General features: G+C 47.6%; 1 protein-coding gene across 3 annotated transcripts in view; it reads right to left on the bottom strand.

Annotated features, from left to right (window-relative positions):
- Positions 1-18,177, bottom strand: part of EFEMP1 (EGF containing fibulin extracellular matrix protein 1) — a 73,524-nt gene that overhangs the window by 13,634 nt on the left and 41,713 nt on the right. For 2 of the 3 annotated variants that reach the window (XR_013836574.1, XM_079968854.1), the window contains exon 7: positions 16,883-17,002. The exons of the other annotated variant lie outside the window; for it this stretch is intronic. Coding sequence is in view for 1 of the 2 variants with exons in the window: in XM_079968854.1 (XP_079824980.1) it covers positions 16,883-17,002 (120 nt within the window). In the remaining variant the exon portion in view is untranslated. The remainder of the gene's footprint in view (positions 1-16,882; positions 17,003-18,177) is intronic. 3 annotated transcript variants of the gene reach the window in all.

Below are 18,177 nucleotides of genomic sequence, written 5' to 3'. Positions count from 1 at the left end.
GAGGAGACTCTTGAGAGTCCCATGGACTGCAAGAAGATCAAACCTATCCATTCTGAAGGAAATCAGCCCTGAGTGCTCACTGGAAGGAAAGATCCTGAAGCTAAGGCTCCAATACCTTGGCCACCTCATGAGAAGACAAGACTCCCTGGAAAAGACTCTGATGTTGGGAAAGATGGAGGACACAAGGAGAAGGGGACGACAGAGGACGAAGCTACCAGCATGAGTTTGACCAAACTGTGGGAGGCAGTGGAAGACAGGAGTGCCTGGCGTGCTCTGGTCCATGGGGTCACGAAGAGTCGGACACGACTAAACAACAACAACAACAACAACAACAAATAATAATAAATAAATAAATATTTAATACAGTGAAAGCCCCTGCCTAATATCAATGGGCTTGGGGCGCGGGTGGCGCTGTGGGTTAAACCACAGAGCCTAGGACTTGCCGATCAGAAGGTTGGCAGTTCGAATCCCTGCAATGGGGTGAGCTCTGGTTGCTCAGTCCCAGCTCCTGCCAACCTAGCAGTTCAAAAGTACATCAAAGTGCAAGTAGATAAATAGGTACCGCTCCAGCGGGAAGGTAAACAGCGTTTCCATGTGCTGCTCTGGTTCGCCAGAAGTGGCTTAGTCATGCTGGCCACATGACCCAGAAGCTGTACGCCAGCCTCCTTGGCCAATAAAGCGTGATGAGTGCCGCAACCCCAGAGTTGGCCACGAAAGAACCTAATGGTCAGGGGTCCCTTTACCTTTACCTTTAATATCAATGGGCAGGAAGTTCCAAAGCCTAGGAGCTGCTACACTAAACGATCGATTTCTTGCAAGTGCAAAATGAACATTACGTGGCTCTTGTAAAAGTGCCGGTTTTTACAGACCTAAGTGGGCACCTATGCCATGCCTCTTTACACTGGGTTCTTGGGTCATGTTGTGGGTGAGCCTGGGACCTGTTGCACAAGCTGTAGATGGGAGAGGAAGCTCTCAGAAGCTCCTGCAGGTTCTCCTGAAGAGGGAGGCTGCGGCCTGTCAAGAGACCCTTTACGTTTCTGAGAACTACAGTTCCCACAATGCATTTAGGGTATCCGTGTTTGCTGCATGTGGTTTTAGCTGCAGGTAGAAGGAAAACCTGCTGTGTGCTTTTCTAAGCATACAAATTCAGTGGCTGAAGGAACACGCATGATCAGAAGGTGCCCTCACTGCTTTCAGTCTAAATATACTCATCTTCTGTAGGGTCAAGCTCTGGGAAAACCCAGAGCTGCAAGTTTAAAGCAGAAGTTGGCTGTGCATGACACTGTTTGATATCAACAAAAAACCTTCCTCCATCAATCTCCTGTGCAGTTTTGCATTTTGACAAACAGGATCCCTTTTAAACGATGAAGAATATGATTTTCTTTTGTAAAAATAGACCTAAATCCAGGAACATTTTGGGGGCACCTTGAAAAATTAAAAATAATGTGGACAACCTATCTGAAAAAATGGGGAGTGTCAAGGATAGTGGACTAATTTATCCAATGTAGCTGCTATGCTAGTTTCCTTCTATGCTTGAGAGAAATGCTGTGAGTTCTTTTGTTTTAAATATGACAACTTGTCTTCACAAGGCTTGTTCAGCACTAACCCTAACACTGAGATACAGCTGCTCTGATTTGCTCAGACGTACGGTGGATTCTGCGGTTGCTGTAATGCAGTTAGAACTGTCAAGGATATGACAAGGTTTCAGGCTGCCTTTAAATCACACAAAATTAAATGCAAAATCCATTGTACATTGTCTTTTGCTTTCTATCGAGAACGTCTGGTATTATGCTTCAGGGGAAGGAAAAACAATATCCAAATTCCTGCGCCATGAGAAATGGAAGTCAAGTGTCATAAATCATGTTATGCAAATTAATACTAAAGTATGCAGCTGTGCTAGAGTGTGTATTCTGGCTTTTGAGATTTTTTTTTTTAATCAGTGAAAGTTAATCGAACATGTACAACAGGAGTAAAGGTAAAGCGACCCCTGACCATTAGGTCCAGCCGTGGCAGACTCTGGGGTTGTGGCGCTCATCTCACTTTATTGTCTGAGGGAGCCGACATACAGCTTCTGGGTCATGTGGCCAGGATGACTAAGCCGCTTCTGGCGAACCAGAGCAGCGCACAGAAACGCCGTTTACCTTTCTGCCGGAGCAGTACCTATTTATCTACTTGCACTTTGACGTGCTTTCGAACTGCTAGGTTGGCAGGAGCTGGGACCGAGCAACGGGAGCTCACCCTGTCGCGGGGATTCGAACCACCGACCTTCTGATCGGCAAGTCCTAGGCTCTGTGGTTTAACAAACAGCGCCACCTGCGTCCCTACAACAGGAGTGGGGACCTCATTTTTATCTGTCACTCAGGAATCTCCCAGGCCACACGCCTTCTTTCCAGGCCACACCCTCACTGTCCCCTCCATGCCCCCTTTGAGTGCTTTTGCCTCACTGGAATGTGCCTTCCACTAGCTTGCCTGGACGGAAAGAGCTGTCTGTAGAAGCCTCTAACTTTTGTATGGCTGAAATGTAGCCTTATATACTATTCACCTGGCACATGGTCTTTGAAAGGGTGTCCATAAAGCAAACCTGCCCCCAGAATGCAAAAGGTCCCCTACCGGATGGAAATCACAGCAGAGATACGGGAGCGATAATAACATACAACATTGTCCCTAGATAGGAGGACCATTAAAGTGACAGGCAGGATCAAGTTAGGTTCTCATTGACTCCCTGTTCCTGAATGGGGTAACTGTGCCCCTGAAGGACCAGGTGCGCAGCCTGGGAGTCTTTCTGGACTCACAGCTGTCCATGGAGGCGCAGGTCAATTCTGTGTCCTGGGCAGCTGTTTACCAGCTCCATCTGGTACGCAGGTTGAGACCCTACCTGCCCGCAGACTGTCTTGCCAGAGTGGTGCATGCTCTAGTTATCTCTCGCTTGGACTACTGCAATGCGCTCTATGTGGGGCTACCTTTGAAGGTGACCCGGAAACTACAACTAATCCAGAATGTGGCAGCTAGACTGGTGACTGGGAGTGGCCGCCGGGACCACATAACACCGGTCTTGAAAGACCTACACTGGCCCCCAGTACGTTTCCGAGCACAATTCAAAGTGTTGGTGCTGACCTTTAAAGCCCTAAACGGCCTCGGTCCAGTATACCTGAAGGAGCGTCTCCACCTCCATCATTCTGCCCGGACACTGAGGTCCAGCGCCGAGCACCTTCTGGCAGTTCCCTTGCTACGAGAAGCCAAGTTACAGGGAACCAAGCAGAGGGCCTTCTCAGTAGTGACACCCGCCCTGTGGAAAGCCCTCCCACCAGATGTCAAAGAGAAAAATAACTACCAAACTTTTAGAAGACATCTGAAGGCAGCCCTGTTTAGGGAAGCTTTTAATGTTTAATAGGTTATTGTATTTTAGTGTTCTGTTGGAAGCCGCCCAGAGTGGCTGGGGAAACCCAGCCAGATGGGCGGGGTATAAATAATAACTACTACTTCTTCTTCTTCTTCTTCTTCTTCTTCTTCTTCTTCTTCTTTCCATAGCAACAGCTGATGCACGTGCTTAAACTCTGATATTACAATGTGTTGTTGTTGTTTATTGTTGGGTCTTCAAAGTTCAAATCTGAAAATGGAGGCCTCAGCCCAGTATACCTGAAGGAGCGTCTCCACCTCCATTGTTCTGCCCAGACACTGAGGTCCAGCTCTGAGGGCCTTCTGGCAGTTTGCTCACTGCGAGAAGCAAAGTTACAAGAAATCAGGCAGAGGGCCTTCTAGGTAGTGGTGCCCGCCCTGTGGAATGCCCTCCCTTCAGATGTCAAGGAAATAAACAACTATCTGACTTTTAGAAGATAATAGAAGGCAGCCCTGTTGGGGGAAGATTTTAATGTTTGATGTTTTATTGTGTTTTTAATATTCCGTTGGAAGCGGCCCAGAGTGGCTGGGGAAACCCCGCCAGATGGGCCGGGTAGAAATAATAAATTACTGCAGTATTATTATTATTATTATTATGCACAAAATTCATTGGTACTCCTCCAGCTGACCTGGCAGCCCCCATTTTTCTTTTCCAAGGAATTCCTGGAACAGAGTGCTCTGATGGTGTTTCCTGCTTGGCAGGGGGTTGGACTCGATGGCCCTTGTGGTCTCTTCCAACTCTATGATTCTATGATTCTATGATTAATACTATGTTGGGGTGCATAGGGAGTAGCAATTCTTAGACATTAAAATGGGAGTCCTCAGGTGAGGAGAGCGCTGATGAGTGTTCCACACCTCTCCAATGCCTACCACACCCCAGAAGATGAAAAGACAACATTCCATTCTCTTTCAAAATCAACCCTATTCTAAATCAGCCAAAACTTCTCTTTTGATAACCTTTGGCACAGCTTTGGTTAAAACTGGGAACCCTTTGAACTATGCGTTGTTGTCCCATGTGATGAGACACCACTATTTTTATATAAAAAAGACCCACCACCTTAACAGCTAGGATACCGTCTTTCTAAAAAACACTAAATAAAAAAAAAGAGGGATGAGTGAATCTGACAATTTGGGTTTGTCTTAGTTTCTCCTTCCTGCTCCTGCTCCTTCCTGCCACTCACCATCTGGCCTGGGGCGGGGCCTGAAGCCTCACAGGGACTGCTGGACTCTGCTGCCCAGGAGGACTCTCCTGTATGTGAGTGTCTGAGGGCCCTGCTCCTTCCTGCCACTCACCATCTGGCCTGGGGCGGGGCCTGAAGCCTCACAGGGACTGCTGGACTCTGCTGCCCAGGAGGACTCTCCTGCGTGGGTGTCTGAGGGCCCTGCTCCTTCCTGCCACTCACCATCTGGCCTGGGGCGGGGCCTGAAGCCTCACAGGGACTGCTGGACTCTGCTGCCCAGGAGGACTCTCCTGCGTGGGTGTCTGAGGGCCCTGCTCCTTCTTGCCCCTCACCATCTGGCCCGGGGCGGGGCCTGACAGGCCTCACAGGGACGATTGCTGTCACTGCTGCTGCGGCCCAGGGGGATCCGGAGGGGTGCAGAGTTCTTTTTAAAATGTTTTAAAATTTTCCTTTTCCTTTTTATTTCTTTATTATTATTATTATTGTCATTATTATTACTGTATATGCAGGGATGGGGTGGGGGTGGGATGGATGTTTAGTTGGGAATTTGTTTTGATTTTGATGGATTTGTAATTTTTGGAGTTTTTTATTTGTATTGTTTTTTGTTTTGAGGGGTTTCTTTTTTGTTTTTTTTCCTCATTGTTTTAAGGTCTTATTTTGTTCTTAAGGGGAGGGGTCAGGGCTGCCGGGGAGTGGGTCCCAGCCAACAAAATGGCTGCGGCATGTTCCACAGGGGGGGATGCGTTGGGACAACCGATCTCAGTGATCTCGGGTAGGAGGAGGAGTTACGCTAAGACCAGACCATGTCAATACAGAGGAGGCAGGTTTAGCCGTTGTCTGAGGACTATCCCTGCCTCCAGGTCTGGTCCTGACCAGATGGATACTGGAATCAGCAAGGGATACCCACATGACCTGAAGGTGCTGCTGTGCAATGCCAGGTCAATGATTCATAAGACCACTGCCATCCATGACCTGATCATGGATGGGGGATTTGACCTGGCATGTGTAACAGAGACTTGGTTGAATGAAGCGGATGGGCCTGTTCTTGCTGCGGCTTGTCCACCAGGTTTCTCTTACGCACAGCAACCCAGGCCTTGTGGGCGGGGAGGGGGGGTTGCAGTGATTTTTAGGAAGTCATTAGTTTGCACCAGGCGTCCTATTGGGAAGACCCAGTTCTCTGAGTGCATGTTCTGGAAGTTGGGCAATAGGGGCAGTACAGGATTCCTTTTGGTGTACCAACCTCCCCGCTGCACCAAGGATTCCCTGCCCGAGCTGCTTCAGGTCGTGGCGGATGTTCTCCTGGAGACACCTAGCTTGGTTGTCCTAGGGGATTTTAATATCCATGCCGACACGACCTTACAAGGGGCCGCTCGGGACTTCATGGAAAGCATGGCCTCCATGGGGCTGTCCCTGAATAAGTTTGGCCCAACCCATAGCCGCGGACATGCCTTGGACCTGGTGTTTACCTCTACGGATGTTGGTGACCCGACACTAACTAAAAGTGAAACAAAAGAAGTGCCATGGTCAGATCACTTCCTGGTGCAACTGGACTTCTCCGCGACCCTTCCCCTCTGCAGGGAGGTGGGACCGATTCGGATGGTCCGCCCCCGCCACTTAATGGATCCAAATGGTTTCCAGAGAGTGGTAGGGGATGCTTTATCCCATGTTGATGGCCTTTCAGCTGATTCCCTGGTGGCCCGCTGGAATGCGGAGTTAACCAGGGCTATTGACTGTTTGGCTCCGAAGCGCCCTCTCCGATTGCATGGAGCCCGGAGAGCCCCGTGGTTTTCCACGGATCTGAGGGCAATGAAACAATCGTTGAGACGGCTAGAGCGCCAGTGGCGGATAACTCATTCTGAAGCTGACCGGACACAGGTTAGAGCTCAATGTCGAGCCTACCAAGTGGCGGTAGCGACGGCGAAGAAGACTTTCTTCACCGCCTCTATTGCATCTGCAGAAAACAGCAGCAGGAGACTTTTTCAGGTGGTCCGCAATTTAGCGGAACCACCTGCTACATCAGGGCCCAGTACGGGCCACATGATCTCCTGCAATGATTTTGCAAAGTTTTTTGCAGATAAAGTCGCTCAGATTCGGGAAGAGGTAGACGCCACCGTGGGAGCAGGGCCGAGGCGGGAGAGTGCTAGAGTCCTGTCTAGTCAAATTGCATGGGATCAATTCCAATCTGTTACCTCCGAGGATGTGGACAGGCTGCTTGGACGAGTGAAACCAACCACCTGTCTCCTTGATCCTTGCCCATCCTGGCTTATAAAAGCTAGCCGGGAAGGACTGGGCGATGGGCTTCGTGGGGTGGTGAATGCTTCCCTCCGTGAGGGAGCCTTCCCAGACCCGCTGAAAGAGGCGGTTATCAAACCACTTCTTAAAAAACCATCTTTAGATGCGGCCACGATGGCCAGCTATCGCCCAGTCTCAAATCTTCCATTCTTGGGCAAGGTGATTGAGCGAGTGGTTGCTGAACAACTCCAGGCACGCCTGGAAGAAGCGGACCATTTGGATCCCTTCCAGTCGGGATTCAGGCCTCATCATGGGACTGAAACTGCCTTGGTCGCACTGGTTGATGATCTCCGGCGGGCTAGGGACAAAGGTGAGAGCTGTTTCCTAGTTCTGCTGGATCTCTCAGCGGCGTTTGATACCATCGACCATAACATCCTTCTGGACCGTCTTGAGGGGCTGGGAGCTGGGGGCACTGTCCTACAGTGGTTCCGCTCCTTCCTCCTGGGCCGTGTTCAGAAAGTGGTGGTGGGGGATGAGTGTTCAGACCCCTGGGCTCTCACTTGTGGGGTGCCTCAGGGTTCTGTCCTCTCCCCCATGCTTTTCAACATTTACATGCAGCCGCTGGGAGAGATCATCAGGGGGTTTGGGCTGGGTGTTCATCAGTATGCGGATGATACCCAGCTCTACCTCTCTTTCAAATCAGAACCAGTGAAGGCGGTGAAGGTCCTGTGTGAGTGTCTGGAGGCGGTTGGAGGATGGATGGCGGCTAACAGATTGAGATTGAATCCTGACAAGACAGAAGTACTGTTTCTGGGGGACAGGAGGCGGGCAGGTGTGGAGGACTCCCTGGTCCTGAATGGGGTAACTGTGCCCCTGAAGGACCAGGTGCGCAGCCTGGGAGTCATTTTGGACTCACAGCTGTCCATGGAGGCACAGGTTAAATCCGTGTCCAGGGCAGCTGTGTACCAGCTCCATCTGGTACGCAGGCTGAGACCCTATCTGCCTGTGGACTGCCTCACCAGAGTGGTACATGCTCTGGTTATCTCCCGCTTGGATTACTGCAATGCACTCTACGTGGGGCTACCTTTGAAGGTGACCCGGAAACTACAACTAATCCAGAACGCAGCAGCCAGACTGGTGACAGGGAGCGGCCACCGAGACCATATAACACCGGTCTTGAAAGACCTACATTGGCTCCCAGTACGTTTCCGAGCACAATTCAAAGTGTTGGTGCTGACCTTTAAAGCCCTAAACGGCCTCGGTCCAGTATACCTGAAGGAGCGTCTCCACCTCCATCGTTCTACCCGGACACTGAGGTCCAGCACCAAGGGCCTTCTGGCGGTTCCCTCACTGCGAGAAGCCAAGTTACAGGGAACCAGGCAGAGGGCCTTTTCGGTAGTGGCGCCCTCCTTGTGGAATGCCCTCCCACCAGATGTCAAAGAGAACAACAACTACCAGACTTTTAGAAGACATCTGAAGGCAGCCCTGTTCAGGGATGCTTTTAATGTTTGATGTATCATAGTATTTTAATATTCTTTTGGAAGCCGCCCAGAGTGGCTGGGGAGGCCCAGCCAGATGGGCGGGGTATAAATAATAAATTATTATTATTATTATTATTATTATTTCTAATTCTTCTCCAATTTTAAGTTCTGTTCTCCATATCAGGTTTTTTTTTTTAATCTAAAGCCTTCATGAAAATTCATCAGCATTTCAGTACAAATTTATCATAATATACACAACACCGGTCCTGAGAGACCTGCATTGGCTCCCAATATGTTTCCGAGCACAATTCAAAGTGTGGTGCTGACCCTTCAAGCCCTAAATGGCCTTGGCCCTATATACCTGAAGGAGCTTCTCCACCTCCATCGTTCTGCCTGGACACTGAGGTCCAGCGCCGAGGGCCTTCTGGCGGTTCCCTCATTGCGAGAAGTGAGGTTACAGGGAACCAGACAGAGGGCCTTCTCGGTAGTGGCGCCCACCCTGTGGAACACCCTCCCTTCAGATGTGAAGGAAATAAGCAGCTATCTTCTTTTTAAAAGACATCTGAAGGCAGCCCTGTTTAGGGAAATTTTTAATATTTAATGCTGTATTGTTTTTAACACTTGATTGGAAGCCGCCCAGAGTGGCTGCGGAAACTCAGCCAGATGGGCGAGGAATAAATTATTATTATTATTATACACATATTTGCATTCAATTTTGCCTACTATATACATTCTCGCAGTTATTTGCCCTAATGTAATTGATTTCTATATGTTGTTCGAATATAGGCATTTATATGTACACCTTACCTTAGTATGTGCATTTTTGCATGCTTTTTACTTGGCTGGAGAACAGCATTGCAAAATTCGGAGAAGTGCGATTTCAAAACCTGGCTATGTTTCAGTTCACGTATTGTTTTGGAATGTGCCAATTAGGTAGGTTCACCTTCTAATGTGAACTGAATGGACTCTCCCCCATCCCTAATTAAAACACTTATTACCTACAACCTATGACTTCAGCAGAATCTTGCATCCAAACTGGCTGACTTTTTGAAGGAATGTGTTTCAGACCATTTTTATTCGGGGTTGTTTTTTTTAAGCGATCGATTTTTGCTGTGTTCCCATCCCTCTTTGCTTCACAGATGGCTCATTTCTTGTAACCAACAATTGCTCTGTATATTTTAATAGCGATGACTAACACGGCTGTATTTGTTTTGGAGTTGCTGTTTCTACTTTTAATAGGTTTGGTTTTATGGTCCTAGCACCAGGCCTGCTTGTCCAGAACATTTTCTTGATTAGTGGAGGATGAATTTAATAAGAACGAAACACCTGTTGTTAGATTTGTCTGCCAGGTTCCACAAGTTGAAAGAATGGCAGACCACAACATCAACACCACTCCTGCGAGCCAGAAGAAAACTCAGTTCAGTCAGTCACATAAGAGCCACAAAAAGAGCCCTGTTGAGTCAGGTTCAATGACTCAGCTACTTTAGCATCCTCTTCTCAATTTCGCCCTCACCCCTGTGAGTAAGAATTACCCCCAGATAACTAGGCACGGACACCGCTGCAAAATTCAGTTCCCCACAACTTTTAGACCAGGGGTCCGCAAACTTTTTCAGCAGGGTGCCGGTCCACAGTTCCTCAGACCTTGTGGGGGGCCGGACTATATTTTGAACAAAAAAAATAATGAACGAATTCCTATGCCCCACAAATAACCCAGAGATGCATTTTAAATAAAAGCACATATTCTAATGTAAAAACATCAGGCAGGCCCCACAAATAACCCAGAGATGCATTTTAAATAAAAAGACACATTCTATTCATGTAAAAACACACTGATTCCCGGACCGTCCACGGGTCGGATTGAGAAGGCAATTGGGCTGGATTCGGCCCCCGGGCCTTAGTTTGCCTACCCATGTTTTAGACAAAAGGGAACATCTGTGCTGTTAACCCCTGTCAGCCTGCCTGAGAAGACCTGGCTGAAAGTTCAGCTAGTTTCTGAAAAGGACCCCATTCACTCTCCTCAGAGAGATGGAGTAGCAAAGCAGAAGCTGTCCCTAACTGTATGAGACCAGGAATGTAAGCAGGTAAGGACTCCTATCACAAGGAAATGGCTCCAGTAATATCCCCATCAAACCTTATCCAAATCAGGAGACAGGTTCTTGACCTGCGTATGCTTAGTTGTTGTTGATGAAGAAACAGTTTGGGAGATGAGGAACATAAGAAGCTGCCTGATACCGAGTCAGACCATTGGTCCACCTAGCTCAAGATGCTGGAAGTCAGACCATTGGTCCCAGCCCTACCTCGAGATTCTGGAAGTAAAAACTATAGGCTCATAGTCCAGTAGAACTTTGTACTCACACCATCCTTTGAAGGTGCAATATGAGTCAACTGCTCCTTACTGTATCTCACCAGGACAGCACATGAGATTTCTGGGAGATGTCCAGTGTTGCATGAGCAGAGTTCCCTTTGCTCTCTTCCCTTCTACAGCTCCCATGCTGTAGGTTTGAGGGACACGCAGAAGACTGCAAGGGGAAGGGGAAGTTCCATAGTGCAAGTCCAGATGGGTACAACAGGATATCACCTTTGGTGTACCTTGTCCTAGAGGAGGGCACCAGAAAGTGTTCTCTCATACAGTCTGGTATGCTGGTTTGACAGCCATGGACAGAAAGTCCCTTCAGAGGGTGGTGAAGACAGCACAGGATATCATGGGCTGTCTCCTGAGTCCGCTAGATGTCATCATAGGAGACCGTTGCCTCAGAAGAACAAGGAGCATTATCAGGGATGACTCACACCCTGGCCAGCACCTTTTTCATCTCCTGCCCTCGGACAGGAGATATAGAAGCATGATAAGCCTCACCAACAGGTTAAAGAACAGTTTCTACCCGTGGGCCATGAGGCTGATGAATGGAAGACAGCAACATTGCAGCTGACGTTCGGGGTTGATGGTCGTACGACAACACACAGTGTGTAACAAGGACTGAGAGATTGTGGGGGGCTCATTTAATCTCACTGTAAACAAGTGGTACAGTGACAATAAAGTATTTCTATTTCAGTTCCTCTGGTGGGGATTCTGTCATGCTCCTTCTGGGGCAGTTCTGCAGCTTCTAGAAGTTGTCAGCATGTGACAGCTGGCCACACCCCAGGAAACGGCTTTGACTGGCCGGCTAAACCAGATGAGAGTAGCTGATGGGTCTCAAACCCTTGGTGAATCAGGGACATCCTCTGCATGCGAAGACAGGCTATGGCAGATTGAGCGGATGAGACCAAGAGTGGGTTCAACAGTCAAGAAGGCGGTCTCTGCACATGTTGTGGAGGGAAGTGAGGCACAGATGGGGTGTGTCAACCTAAGAAGGTAGCCCATCTAGGAGAAGGAAAACTCTGATCCTAAACCTCCGCTGCCTTGTGGGACATCTTCAGGAGAAGTAAAGGCTATACAAAACTGAAGTAGGGTCCCTAAGTCGGTTGGATGGTGCCTTGCACGCTTCCTTCCGGAAATTCCTGCAGCCAAGCTGGTGCCAAACATATCGCTCTGCTTTTTTTGGAATCACATCAGCGAGGCTGAGAGGGGGTTCTTGTTGTCTTGGCAGCCCAGGACTTCCATACATTGCCTAGCCTTGTGCCCTGATGTACACCCAATTGTCTCTTGAGACAGGGATGCCAACCACAGTCAATATGTTGTCCTATTGGCTAGCTTAGCCAATGGTCAAGAATGATGGGAGTTGTAGTCCAATAACATCTGGGCCCCCAAAGTTGAAAAACACTGTCTTACACTGTCTTCTCGACTGCTTCATGGATAACATAATTCCCAGGGAAGGGGAAAGCAGAGACAAGTTGGCATGGAGGCCAAAGCTGAGTGGAGAATTCCTCTCTCCTCTCAAAATTTGGTCAGCATATGTGTAGCCCTCTACCAATCACACTTGTTATGCCTGTGAGAATTACCGTATTTTTCGCTCTATAAGACGCACCAAACCACAAGACGCACCTAGTTTTTGGAGGAGGAAAACAAGAAAAAAATATTCTGAATCTCAGAAGCCAGAACAGCAAGAGGGATCGCTGCGCAGTGAAAGCAGCGATCCCTCTTGCTGTTCTGGCTTCTGGGATAGCTGCACAGCCTGCATTCGCTCCATGAGATGCACACACATTTCCCCTTACTTTTTAGGAGGGAAAAAGTGAGTCTTATAGAGGAAAAAATACAGTATTCTTCATTTCTTTTAGGAAATGTTGGTGGCATTTTAGCATGTAGCAAACTTTTCCAGAAACCCTTTTGTGGTTTTTAAATGCTGGATTCCAGCATCTTCCCCACTTGCCCCCCTCACCCCCCCATACGATTTTTGGTGAGGGGTAGGTCTATAAATAATTGCTATAAGAAACACATACTGATAAAGCTTCTCAGCATGCAGGCAGTTTAAGATTTATCTGGAGCTGTTTATTACCCTGGAGACCTGTTCTTTTAAAATTCCACTTCGTTTATGACATGAGCCTTTGAGACCAGTAGATCATTTTGCAATGCTCAGGAGCATCAACTGCATTGCAAAATGGTGAGATATATTTCTCCTCAGTGCAATGTTGGGGGGTCCGTTTTATATCCATCTTAAGAGCATTATCAGAGGGCACAGAAATGTAAAAAACTTGCCGGAATTTCAAATGTAAAGTTTAGGTATGTGACCCCGTAGTGAACCCTGTTTTGCATTATTAACTTTTTATTATCCACCTACTACAGAGAGTAACTTCTAGTAGGTACAGATTTCCTCCTGAGTGTAAAGCTTCTTCCCCAGATCACTAACTCTCCAATATTTGAGAGACCAATTTTCTCAGAGGTCTTTGGCTCTGAGAAAAAGGTGGCTTATTGGTTATAATAGCTGAAACAACACTATTTATTAATAATTCCTAGCAACAAGCCCGCCAGCTGGTAGACCTATTAATGGGGCAGTAGCAGTAGTAGTAGTAATAGTAATTATTATTATTATTATTATTATTATTAATTATTATTTATACCCCGCCCATCTGGCTGGCTTCCCCAGCCACTCTGGGGGGCTTCCAACAAAATATTAAAATACAGTAATGCATCAAACATTAAAAGCTTCCCTAAACAGGGTTGCCTTAAGATGTCTTCTAAAAGTCTGGTAGTTGTTCTCTTTGACGTAGGGTGGGCGCCACTACCGAGAAGGCCCTCTGCCTGATTCCCTGTAACTTGGCTTCTCACAGTGAGGGAACTGCCAGAAGGCCCTCAGCGCTGGACCTCAGTGTCCAGGCAGAATGATAGGGGTGGAAACGCTCCTTCAGATATACTGGACTGAGGCCATTTAGGGCTTTAAAGGTAAGCACCAACATTTTGAATTGTGCTTGGAAACGTACTGGGAGCCAATGTAGGTCTTTCAAGGCCGGTGTTATGTGGTCTTAGCTCCCAGTCACCAGTCTAGCTGCTGCATTCTGGATTAGTTGAAGTTTCCGGGTCACCTTCAAAGGTAGCCCCACATAGAGCGCATTGCAGTAGTCCAGGTGAGAGATAACCAGAGCACACCTCACTCTGGCGAGACAGTCAGCGGGCAGGTAGGGTCTCAGCGTGCGTACCAGGTGGAGCTGGTAAACAGCTGCCCTGGACACAGAACTGACGTGCGCCTCTATGGACAGCTGTGAGTCCAAAATCACTCCCAGGCTGCGCACCTGGTCCTTCAGGGGCACACTTACCCCATTCAAGACCAGGGAGTCCTCCACACCCGCTCGCCTCCTGTCCCCCAAGAACAGTACTTCTGTCTTGTCAGGATTCAACCTCAATCTGTTAGCTGCCATCCATCCTCCAACCACCTGCAGACACTCACACAGGACCTTCACCACTTTCACTGGTTCTGATTTGAAAGAGAGGTAGAGCTGGTCTATAGCTAAATAATCCAGGTGGCATGAGACACCTGTATTGGGATGGAGAAATTCAGGCCCAAATGCATCTTCCAGACCTATTTAGCTGACCCTTGGGAATTCTCATAGGGCCAGAGGTAACACCAACACACTAGCCAGGAGGACTTGCTTGGCAACTGCAAAGCTTCAGGGCGATCCTCTCTTTGTCATGAGATGGTGAGGGTGCTTACCTCCCTCTTCAAAATATACATAGAGCTGAAAAAGGAAGAGCAACCCTCTTTTCCACTTCCTCTTTCAGCTCTTTTCAATGCTCAGATCAGCACATGAGCGGCTGAGGGAGGGAAAAGAAAAAAACAATAAATCCTCATTGGTCAGTGCTCATTGGGGACAATATTTAAAAAGTGCAAATGTGTCAAGATTTGCCTTTTTTTGCTTCATGTTTATTCAGGTTTCGGTAAGGCTGCAGTTTTTAATCAATTAATTATTTAGATCAGGGGTGGAGAGCCTCAGGTGGAATTCGCCTGCCATTTTCAGTGTCTCGTTTTTCGAGTCTTAAGTTCAGGCTGCCACATCAGTTTGCATTTTTAAGTAGCTTTTTAGTGTGAATTTCCCCCCAAAATAAATTTATTTCTCTGCATTCCCCCCCAATATACACATTCTTGCAAACCAATTTCCTCCAACACAATGCGTTTTTCCTGTTCATTTCACTAACATATGCATTTTAATGTACACAGTATTTGGCTGAAGAACTGCATTGCAAAATTCAGAAAACTGCAAATTTCAAAGGATGGCTGGAGGGTTGCCTATTAGAAAATGTGTCCCAAAGGCTGAAGAAGGTTCCTTGCCCCTGAGATTAATTGATAAAACTTTCTTAATCGGCTGAAAAAGTGTCCCTATAAACTTTTAATATAAGCGCTTATAAATGCAGATGGCAAACAGCATCTTAAAAGAAACACAAAAAGGAATGCATTTTATAAGACTTTGTCTGCTGTAACAGCTCTGCAGATCGTGTAGGAAGAGAGAAGATCTTACTTTAGAAATACTGTGTTAAGCCACGTGCAAATGTAATCGATAGACTAATTCACCAGAAAACTGCTAGGTATAGTAATTTAATTCACTGAAATTATAAATGCTTGTATGCATTAAAGGTAAAGGTAAAGGTACCCCTGCCCGTACGGGCCAGTCTTGACAGACTCTGGGGTTGTGCGCCCATCTCACTTAAGAGGCCAGGGGCCAGCGCTGTCCGGAGACACTTCCGGGTCACGTGGCCAGCGTGACATCGCTGCTCTGGCGAGCCAGAGCCGCACACGGAAACGCCGTTTACCTTCCCGCTGGTAAGCGGTCCCTATTTATCTACTTGCACCCGGAGGTGCTTTCGAACTGCTAGGTTGGCAGGCGCTGGGACCGAGCAGCGGGAGCGCACCCCGCCGCAGGGATTCGAACCGCCGACCTTTCGATCGGCAAGCCCTAGGCGCTGAGGCTTTAACCCACAGCGCCACCTGCGTCCCTTTGTATGCATTACTATGTGTTTAAATTTGATTGGTTGGTAACTGAATTCTAGAGAGTTCTCTAGTAGTTCTCATGTGATTGGCTAACAATGGTCACATGGGAGATATCTATTGATGGAGATACTCCATTTTATATGATGCAAGATGCTTTAGAATCCACTGTGAACACTGCTAAGTTGAATAGAGTGTTGGAGTGCTTCTTCTCTGCTTGAAAGACAGAGAGCAAAGCTGCAGGAGAAGAGGAAAGGGGAAATCCCTTATAGGAGCTGCAAAGCATGGCCTGACTGAGATACAGAAGGCTGAAAGTGCTGTGCTCCGAAAAGAGAGGAAAACACAGTTGTTTGGAAGTTAGAAGAAGAGACTATAAGCCCATGCTTGAAGAAGCATGTGACTATAAATATGTTTTAATTCATCTCTAGCTATAAGTTTCTGCAAGTAAAGCTTTTGAATGTTAAAGTCTGGACATTGGTTCAATCTCCATAGAAGGGTGTCAGTCATATATCTGTTTTGAGTTTCTTAGGTGCAATTTCGCTACCCTTACTTCAAGAGAACGTCAAGGTCTATTGATCAAAATGCCTTCAACAGGTTGCACTCCTAGGTTTCAGAAATAGCAAATGCAGCGGTTGGGGAACCTGCGGCCCTCTAGATGTTGCTGGACTAGCAATGGCCAATGACCAGAGATGAGGGGAGCGGGAACCCACCCATCAGCCTTTGGAGGGCCACAGGTTCTTCCCCTTCCTTGCATGAAACCAACAATGATTAAACAAACTCCGCTGGCTTGAGAAGAATACCACAACAGAAAAACAAATTAAGCAACCAACACAATACAGGCTAAAAACCATCTTAGTTCAACACTGTCATGACAGGGTTAAGCATTTTAAACTGCTCTGGGTACAGCTTTCCAGGGAAGATTCTAGAAAAGAGAAGAAACCACGTACTGAGAAAACTCTTGGAACCATTTTGGTGACCGAGTTCCTGGATTTGATTGGCAGCGATGACCACAAGCTCTCACAATATTATTAACAGAAACCCAATCGGGGGGTAGACAACGTGGTGCCCTTTCGATGCTGTTGGACTACAACTCCCGTCAGGGATGATGGGAGTTGTAGTTCAGCACCATCTGAAGGCTCCCATGTTGGATGTCTCTGCTCTACAGGGTGGGACTGTCTATCCTGACAGTGGGGAAGCCTCTTCTTCTGAGTCCAGATCTGCCAAATTCCCCCTCGAATCTTACCTGCGCACGTGTGGTTGTCGGCTGCTAACTGAAAACCAGCGTTGCATTGGCAGTAGTAGCTACTGGGAGTATTCACGCACCGATGATGGCAAAACGAAAGGCGTGCGCATTCATCTATGTCTGGATTGCCGTAAAAGCGCAGCATTTAAAAAATAAATAAAAACAAACAAAAAATGGAGTTAAAAAAACTCGCATGGCTTTACTCTGACAAGAATAAAGGTCTTAAGATATGGCTACTAGATTTTTTTTCAATGGATCCGGGGACACTTTTTCTTTTTTTGAAGCTGAGTAGCAACAGGGAGTCAGTAGTGGGGATGGCGAGGCAAAAGACCCTGGGCCCAAGCACGCATGCATATTGTATAAAGGTGCAAAGCCCTTCTTTCGCACCCTGTGAAACATAAATGTGCAGTTTTTTAAAAAACTGGGCAATGGCGCGTCATCCACCCGTGACTCCTGAGCCTTCCCTGATCTCCTTCCCCCTTCCCCCTTTGTTTTGACAGATCAGGGGAGGCTCTGGAGTCACGGGCGGGCAGCCGCCGTGCTGCCGTGGCACCCGCCATTTGTCTTGCACCCGAGCAGCTAGCAGCTCCTGAAGCCAGCCAGAGTCAACTGCACTACCAGGCTGGCTCCGGGCTGCTGAAGCAGCCACTGCTATGTTTCCCGGGGACAGATTTGCAAATCTGGGGACATTCTGGGGACGGAATTTGTCCGGGGACAGATTTGTAAATCTGGGGACTGTCCCCGGAAACCGGGGACGTCTGGTAACCCTACCCTAAGAGGATGATTTGTCATCATTTATACCGCTTCTATAATTTTCTAGCCACTGCATGAAGATTTGAAGCAGGAGCATCTCTGCTTACAGGCTTGCAGTTTAGTAGGTATAACACAAAAGGAAAATGGGATGGCAAGGGAAGAGGAAAACATGAGCCCAGGCACCAAATCCTAGAGCTACTTAACACTTAAAATGGCCAGCTGGACTAGACAGCTCAGAGCAGAGCCAAATGACAGTCGAGTCAATGGAATGTCTCTCTCATCCTTCAGCTGTAAGCAACTGGAATGACTGCCAATAGATGTTGAATCAGGGAGAGAGAAGGAGCCAGGAGGGATGGAGTTAGGCCTAAAACCTAGCTCCGATCACATGGAAGTTAATGGGGAAACCCACAAAGACATGATTCGTGTATTTAACAATGGGGAAACATTGCAGAACAACTTATAAAGAGGAATGATGTGTGGGCAGTCCAGTATAAATCTACCACCATTGTACTATCTGCATCAGTGGCCTGTTGCAGAATACA

The sequence above is a fragment of the Podarcis cretensis genome, assembly GCF_951804945.1.
Source record: "Podarcis cretensis genome assembly, chromosome: 3".
NCBI lineage: Eukaryota > Metazoa > Chordata > Lepidosauria > Squamata > Lacertidae > Podarcis > Podarcis cretensis.
Note: the sequence above shows the minus strand (reverse complement) of the source record. Positions and strands in the feature narration are given on the sequence as shown.